The 8,608-nt window shown below is 42.8% G+C and overlaps 1 protein-coding gene and 1 long non-coding RNA gene across 2 annotated transcripts; one reads left to right on the forward strand and one right to left on the reverse strand.

The window, feature by feature from the left end:
- Positions 1–2,392: 2,392 nt before the first annotated feature.
- Positions 2,393–2,916, reverse strand: LOC128471117 (uncharacterized). Its single transcript, XR_008346095.1, has 2 exons — positions 2,816–2,916; positions 2,393–2,489 (listed from the first exon to the last, which is right to left on the reverse strand). It is a non-coding gene; the product is annotated as an uncharacterized LOC128471117 (long non-coding RNA).
- Positions 2,917–2,936: 20 nt separating this feature from the next.
- On the forward strand, positions 2,937–8,495 carry EIF2S2 (eukaryotic translation initiation factor 2 subunit beta). Its single transcript, XM_053452975.1, has 9 exons — positions 2,937–3,134; positions 4,896–5,076; positions 5,529–5,629; positions 5,732–5,867; positions 5,952–6,052; positions 6,575–6,723; positions 6,808–6,864; positions 7,490–7,575; positions 7,988–8,495. The coding sequence occupies exons 1-9, from the start codon at positions 3,120–3,122 to the stop codon at positions 8,161–8,163; spliced, it is 1,002 nt and encodes a 333-aa protein (XP_053308950.1). The 5' UTR covers positions 2,937–3,119; the 3' UTR covers positions 8,164–8,495.
- The last annotated feature ends 113 nt before the right edge of the window (positions 8,496–8,608 follow it).

The raw sequence follows: 8,608 nt of genomic DNA on the forward strand, positions 1-8,608 counted from the left end.
CTATATGCCACTCTGCCTCAGAAATGCCTTATACCCCCCTATATGCCACTCTGTCCCATGATATGCCTTTTAACCCCCTATATGCCAGAGTTGCATACAGGGGTATAAGGCATTTCTGGATGCAGAGTGACATAGGGGGTCAAAAGGCATATCTGGAGGCAGAGTGGCATAAAGGGGGTTAAAAGGTATATCATGGGGCAGAGGAGCATATAGGAGGGTATAAAGCATATCGGGGAGGCAGAGTGGCATATAGGGGGCATAAGGCTTTTCTGGAGGCAGAGTGCCCCATGATATGCCTTTTAACCCCCTTCATGCCACTCTGCCTCCAGAAATGCCTTATACCCCCTATATGCCACTCTGTCCCATGATATGCCTTTTAACCCCCTATATGGCAGAGTGGCATATAGGGGGTTAGAAGGCATATCATGGGACAGAGTGGCATATATTATTTTTTATTTAATATGGCAAGCTGGATCGGCTTGCCATATAAAGTAAACAAAAATGTCCCATGATATGCCTTTTAACCTCCTATATGGCAGAGTGGCATATAGGGGGTTAGAAGGCATATCATGGGACAGAGTGGCATATAGGAGGGTTGAGGCATATCAGGGAGGCAGAGTGGCATATAGGGGGGGTATAAGGCTTTTCTGGAGGCAGAGTGCCCCATGATATGCCTTTTCACCCCCTTTATGCCACTCTGCCTCCAGAAATGCCTTATACCCCCTATATGCCACTCTGTCCCATGATATGCCTTTTAACCCCCTATATGCCAGAGTGGCATATAGGGGTATAAGGCATTTCTGGATGCAGAGTGACATATAGGGGTTCAACGGCATATCTGGAGGCAGAGTGGCATAAAGGGCGTTAAAAGGGATGTCATGGGGCAGAGGGGCATATAGGAGGGTATAAAGCATATTGGGGAGGCAGAGGGGCATATAGGGGGCATAAGGCTTTTCTGTAGGCAGAGTGCCCCATGATATGCCTTTTAACCCCCTTTATGCCACTCTGCCTCCAAAATGCCTTATACCCCCCTATATGCCACTCTGTCCCATGATATGCCTTTTAACCCCCTATATGGCAGAGTGGCATATAGGAGGTTAGAAGGCATATCATGGGACAGAGTGGCATATAGGGTATAAGGCATTTCTGGATGCAGAGTGACATATAGGGGGTCACAAGGCATATCTGGAGGTGGAGTGGCAAAAAGGGGGTTAAAAGGCATATCACGGGGCAGAGGGGCATATAGGAGGGTTGAGGCATATCAGGGAGGCAGAGTGGCATATGGGGGGTATAAGGCATTTCTGGAGGCAGAGTGACATAGGGAGTAAAAGGCATTTCTGGAGGCAGAGTGGCATATAGGGGATAAAAAAGCATATTATGGGGCAGAGTGGCATATAGGAGGGTATAAAGCATATCAGGGAGGCAGAGTGGCATATAGGGGGCATGAGGCTTTTCTGGAGGCAGAGTGCCCCATGATATGCCTTTTAACCCCCTTCATGCCACTCTGCCTCCATGAATGCCTTATACCCACTAAATGCCACTCTGTCCCATGATATGCCTTTTAACCCCCTACATGTCTCAATCATAGCTTTTATTAAATATGGAAAAAAATAGTCTACATGAATTAATAAAGAAATAAAAGTTTCTTACCAGAATATCGTGAATAATAATGTGATCAGTGTTTTGTTCCACTGAATAAAATGGAACTCTTTCATCTAAAAATGTTCGCAGTAGTAAATGTTTTGATCCCATTCTGTGTAATGTATTTCATTTATTAGGGCCTTTTAACACTTTTGCTTTCTGGCATTTTAATACAAATAATGAGATAAAAAGAATGGCACATAGTGTGACGCGGGTATGTATAAGGGGTGCGTGTGGGTATAAGAGCTTCACCGTGAGATAAACTATATGGGGCTGGTCTCCAAATTTTTCCAGGGCTGCTTTTCAGTCCCAGTCCGGCCCTGACTGTACCCCCCCCAGTGTCTGGATCTGTATATAATTATGTGTGATGGGTTCACACCTTTCCTCCCATGTAATGTCTTAAGAAGAAGTTATTCTCCACCCTAAGTGCTAAGTTACCAAATCTCAATTTTATACATGTGGATAGGTCTCACATTCAATAAATGAAGTTGTGAGAACAATTTTAAGAAAGGACTGAGAATTCAATTATAGTTATCAAATGATCAAACAAAAAATTGCATAAATCCAAAATTAAGCAAAGTGTAATATAGAATGCCTATTAAAGCGTTTAACTTTATGGTACAGGGTTCCCACACAGATGGCAAGAATCTTCTGACTTCTAACTCGGAGTGCTGACATATGTGGCGGTGTGGCTCTTTAATCGTCGCTTTTGGGAGAAGGTTCACTGCAAGAAAGCGGTGGACTGTCGTCCTTTGTTTTCCCAGGTGCGGTACTCCTTCATCATACCCCCAGGTATCTCATTCTCTTTTTCAGGGATGTCTGCGATCTTCCTCTTCTATTCTTTCACTCTAATGGAATACTGAATAGGTTAGCCCAGCCATTTCATTAGATCTTATGTGAGATGTTATGTGGTTTGCGGCACATTATATTTTGCCTGTGTACCTGTATCTTAATCTTTGTAAAACGATAAAAACCATTGAGGGGTATCGGGTGTATACAAAATACATTACAAACACTAAATTCAATGGATTTTGCTGATATGGCAACTCTTACAATGTGGGTGGAGTCTAAATCAAGTGAGTCAAATAGTCAGTGCTCGGTCATGGACCAAAAACAGCTAGGCCGTTATTAAAAGAACCAGCAAAAAATAATGATAAAATGTATAAGGACATACATGTCCAAAAGTGAGCAATTATCAGGAGTGCGCGATTTTAAACTCTAAACGCGTAGCTTCTCTGATGGAGACACAGACGTAGAGCAGGATTGCGTCTTGGGTGTTTCTAACTCTCCCTAGTCGCTTTTCTTGTGACGCGGCACGTAATATAGTGCGCATGCGCCGGCAAGGAAACGCTTGTGGCTGATGTAAGAAGAGAGACCGGTCGAAGCGGAGATACCGGGAAACAGACCGAGGATCGAACAAACGCTAGTGGGCTGTGCGGACAAGAGTTGAAGTAATAATTATCTAACCTAACGACAAGATGTCCGGAGACGAGGTGAGAAGTGACGGCGGGGAAACACGAGGGCAGCGGGACATGTGCGCGGGCCCATAGCAAAGCAGGGCCCCGGCCTACAACAGAATGTGCTGAGGCACACAGCCGGGGCCTGGATTATGGTTGAGGGGGCGCAGGTCGCGATAGGGGTAAATGAGTGTCGTGGAGGGGCGAGGACAACGCATGGTGTAGTATTAAGGAAGTGGCGCCCTGGGCCCACACACAGCCTGAGCATGATGGGTGTAGCCCGCCAATGAACCGGCAATTCAGACCCGGTTGGGCCTGTGGTAAATAACCCGCAGAACTCGGGTGGGTTAGGAACGAGCACCGCGCTTCCCCCATATACTCGGCCTTCCTGGTAAATATGGTCTCGGCCTGCCGGCTTTTATCATAACTGTACGTGATGTATATAGCATCGCCCGAATATATACTGTATACACCGTGCTAAGTCATCTGTATCACTCAGATAAGCTGGCTGGGTGTGTTGTGTGATATCACGATTACTTTTGCAACATTGTAATTAGGAGCCATGAGGGCTATTTAACCCCCAGCTTCCTGTAAATGTATAGTTTTTTTGTTGTATAAACCCAAAGCTTTGGCTACTGTACTTGATCATCGGCTTGTGTACATTGCTGGCTCCTGGTTTTATCTCGTGTTGTGCCTGGAGTACTTACTTCTCTATAAGACCTCTGCAGAGGGGAAAAAGATTCCTTTTCAACAGTGAAAGGAAACCGGCTTCTCTCTCTTTATTAAAATGCCTCTAAATAGATCCGGGCGTTATATCGTAGAAAAGATGAAAGGTAGGTTTTATTACGGGAGATCGCGGCTCAGATTAAACTCGGCTTTGACTCAGAGAAAATCCTTTTTTGATACCCAAGAAGCTAATGTTTAAAACTGGTTCCTTATAAACCTGTAGAAGTGTCTGCCCAAAATTTCAATAACAAAGAACTCTTCCTAAGCTTCACAGTTCAATCCACTAAATGAATGTCTTCATATAGATGCCTGGTACATATATGTATTGGGAACCCCCACATGTATACTGCGTGAGCGGTCATTGTGTGTCCTCAGGAGCCTTCCTTCTTGCTAAATTGCTGACTCTTGTTGATTGAGGACACCTTTACGAGATTAGATAAACAGGAGTTTGTCCATATGTTAGTCTCCAAAGCAATGGCTGAAAAGAAAAGGCACAAGCTGTCGGTAGTTATGATAAATGTGCTAAAGCTTAACGCTGCTGCGATGAATCTTCCTTCTAGAATTCCATCTTGTTCTAGAGCTCGGTCTGTTTCTGGGACCCGTCTGCTTCATCGCCTGTAAAAACGATGGCAAATTATAAAATGGCGGAAATGTGCCCTGGCATATGCCGCGCGCCCATGCGATTCTGGGACCGTCTGGAAAGGGTTGCGTGTGCACCCGCGGACCTCTGCGTGTTCATAGCATGCTGTTACTGAGGCGGTGCTTGTATGTGCACTCGCATCCCAACAGGAGGCTATGATTTCATGTCTATGCTGTCTGTGATGGAATGGATATGAAGGCTTTGAGCTTACATTTCACCCATTAAAATGTTCAGCACAATGTATAGGTAACAGTTTTACCCTCTGTAGCGTGACGCATTGCTTTGTGTATGATGACAGGTTCGTTTTAGGGCTTAAAATGTAGAAGTTTGTTCTATATATTATATGGTACCCCGGTTCTTTTACTATACACATATTAAATATATATAGTATTGTAAGGGCATTCGTTACAATGTTCATCTGTCCTTTGCAGATGATTTTCGACCCCACCATGTCCAGGAAGAAAAAGAAGAAGAAGAAGCCCTTCATGCTGGACGAAGAAGGGGGAGAGCCACAGACAGAGGAGACTCAGGTCCCGGAGACCAAAGAGGTCGAACCAGAGCCCCAGGAAGACAGGGATGTGGAGGCAGACGACGAGGCTTACAGGAAAAAAGGTCAGAGCGGAAACCAAGCCAAATTCTGAGCCAAATCATCCATCAGACCCACAAATGTACTTTTTATTTAGGTTGATTGATGCTTTAGCTATTTCTGGGGACACTTAGCCCCAGCTCTCATTGCTCCCCTCCTGATAAGAATAAGATCAGTACTGACTCCAGTCCAAACTGGCCTCTCAGCTGTAGGTTGTGGTTCTGTGTAGGGCAATCTATACCCTTGTTCCTTTTACATTCTAAATAATGCTTTCTTTAAAGCCTCCTTAAAACTATTGAAGCAAGTCGCTTTTAATCTGTCCACAAGATCGTATCTTCAGTGCAACAGCACATAGGGTTATTGCCCATGCTGAGATATTTCAACATTAAACCCGAGTACGGTAAATCACTACCCCTTCTAGGTGGGACAGGGTAAGTTAATGGTCATACAAAAACTAAAAATGTTCTCTCTGCTATAGATGCCCCTGATGATCTAGATGACCTGAATTTCTTGAATCAGAAGAAGAAGAAAAAGAAAACCAAAAAATTTGACCTGGATGAAGCGGAAGAGGCTGTTAAGGTGCGGGAGTAAACACTGGCTTCTCCATTATTGCGTAAATAATCATATTAATAATTGTGCTGCTGCTGCCATGAATCTTAAATCCCTACAATATTGTCACAGAATCTCAAAATTGAGACTGAAGTCCAGGAAGCCACAGAATCCCAAGAAGATGATCTGGATATCATGCTGGGCAAAAAGAAGAAAAAGAAAAATGTGAAGTTTCCAGAGGAAGACGATATGCTTGACAAAGATGAAGGTAAATATAGAGGGAGGTGTTTGAAGAATAATGTATGTGATGATTGGCACAGAAACATCTAACGCTTCACATGTTGTTGTTCAGCTTTTGAAGAAGAAGATAACAAGAAAGATGATGGAATATCCTTCAGTTCCCAGCTTGGTCCTGCATGGGCAGGCACAGAAAGGGACTATACATACGATGAGGTGAGAGATCCTTCCAAATGTTTTTGTGGCTAAGTAAATAAAATACCCAGGGCTATAGTTGAATGGATAATAATATTCTGTTGGCCCACGTAGTCTGCCTAGTTCCAGACCTTACACAGAAAGCACTACAAGACCTCTTCTGTTTGGGACTTCGTGTTGTGTGGCACACTTTAAGAATTTTTGGATGTGTGCAATTTACTGAACAAACACAATGGAGAGCTTGTTTTTTTATTATTATTTGACAGTTTATTATTTTATTTGAACCTGATGTAATTATGGTCTGGCTTAACGCAACACGCAGATAGGACAAGCTTATACTTTACTAGTGGAAAATGTCCACCTTGGATTCATTTGTTTTGTAATTGAGTAAATAAAGAAACATAATACGTTTTTGTATTTGTTAATCTCACCTGCTCTGGATATGGTGTATTGTTTACAAAGACTTATATGAAGACCATTTTGGCTGTAACTTTGGTAAATCAGTCTAGAGCCTGTATTAAACATTATTTTACCTTTTTATAGCTACTAAACAGAGTGTTTAACATCATGCGTGAGAAAAACCCAGACATGGTGGCTGGAGAGAAGAGGAAATTTGTCATGAAGCCACCTCAGGTGGTCAGAGTAGGAACAAAGAAGACCTCCTTTGTGAACTTCACTGATATCTGCAAACTGTGAGTGATTTCTACATCAGTGTGATTGTCCACTTGCTAAATTTGCCTACATTTCTTTAATATGACGTTCTTGTCTGTTTTCAGATTACATCGTCAGCCAAAACATCTCCTGGCTTTCCTCCTAGCTGAATTGGGAACAAGGTAAATGGTTTTCCATTGTACCACTTGGGATGTTTATTCAGTAAGATACTTATGCCTAGAAACTAAGAGAATCAAACATCAATTATTGTTACATCAACGGCCTCCGGCATTATTACTGCCTTCATGGTTATAAGAGAGCAGCAGCACATTTCATTAACGCTGGGCATCGTTGTCTTCAGTATTATATATATCTTTATTTTTTATACCATAGCTCACTCTTGCCAGGTGGTTAAGTAAGGGTAGCTTGGTAGTTTTTCAAACTGATGTTTCCCTCCAATGCTAATGTGACAGACTGTTTACCCCAAAGAGCTTGGCTGGTTGAATGCAGATCTAAACCAGAATCTCCCTCGGCTGTTGAATTATGCATTGTACAGGGCCAGCTCAGCTTTTCTTGTTACCAGTGTTGGCCCTTCACAATGAATACTGAAGTCCTGCGAATTCTACCATAAATAAGCTCCAGTTTTATTGACTAAACTGGTGGTAGGAGATCTGAAATATTTCACGTCCCTGACTTACTTTGAATAATGTAGAGCCAGGCTCACTCTTCATAATGCATGTAACGTTTGGTTTAGGAATTGTTTAGTCTACGTTGTGCTGATTTTGCTTTTCCTTTCTTCCCTGCCAGTGGATCCATAGATGGTAACAACCAGTTAGTAATCAAAGGCAGATTCCAGCAGAAGCAAATTGAAAATGTCCTCAGAAGATATATCAGTAAGTCTAGTTTGTTGTGGCTTTTAGAGATACTAATAAAATGTAAATATGGCATGACGCACAATAGACTCTTGTATAACTTTAAACAGGATGAACTTTGCAGAACTCACTGGCCCTTTAATAACTTTAATGATGTAATAGTACCTCTTTAAGGACCGTGCGTTAAAGATTCATGATGCATGATTACATCCTATGCGTTGTCAAAAAAATATTAAAACTAAAAACAAAGCAGCCCAGTGACTTCATCATGACACCACTGGGGGGATACCTTTTTAGTTGCAAGAGATCCAAGCAGTCTACAAAGACCCCAGTGGGATATTTACTCTTTGCACAGATCGGTGGACAGAGATGTGTAAATGTTTCTTGTGGTTTCATTGTATCTAAATCGGTTGCCCGAATACTTTTCTTGCAGAGGAGTATGTGACTTGTCACACCTGTCGGTCGCCCGATACCATTCTACAAAAGGACACAAGGTTATATTTCCTACAGTGTGAGACCTGCCACTCGCGCTGCTCCGTGGCCAGCATCAAAACTGGTTTCCAGGCCGTCACAGGCAAGAGAGCACAGCTCCGCGCCAAAGCCAACTAACTGGCGCGTCCACGCGGTCAGATCTTACCAGCCCGTTGCGAGGAGACACTGAGGGCACCCCCTGCCCATTAAGGAGAGGAGCGCCCAAAATTGTAAGGAATGATGTGAGAAGTTGCAAGAAAATCTTTGGCTTAATTTTTGTTTTTTTCCCTGTCGTTTGTGCAAACAGTCGCTAATATCGGACAGCTAAGCCGATCGGTCTCTATAAACAATCCTCTTGCAGAAAGTGTTTTACCAGCTGTCTGAGGGAATGGGGGGATTTAGAATCTGCATTTTTAACCAGACTTCTGTAAAATGCTAAATACATTAAAGTTATTACAACATTCAGACAACATGATTTCCTTTGTTTTACCTTTTTATTTATATAATAATGCCTTTGGTTGTGGGCGCAGAGGCCCCTTTTTAAGGTGTAATTTATGTATGTAAATATAAAAATTAAGGAATC

The sequence above is a fragment of the Spea bombifrons genome, chromosome 13, assembly GCF_027358695.1.
Source record: "Spea bombifrons isolate aSpeBom1 chromosome 13, aSpeBom1.2.pri, whole genome shotgun sequence".
In the NCBI taxonomy this organism is placed as follows: domain Eukaryota; kingdom Metazoa; phylum Chordata; class Amphibia; order Anura; family Pelobatidae; genus Spea; species Spea bombifrons.

Bases quoted from the DNA above. Each gene is read 5' to 3' on its own strand.
- EIF2S2 (XM_053452975.1), top strand. The intron at 5,868-5,951 runs GTAAATATAGAG...GTTGTTGTTCAG, and splicing joins TATGCTTGACAAAGATGAAG to CTTTTGAAGAAGAAGATAAC. The intron at 6,724-6,807 runs GTGAGTGATTTC...GTCTGTTTTCAG, and splicing joins TTCACTGATATCTGCAAACT to ATTACATCGTCAGCCAAAAC.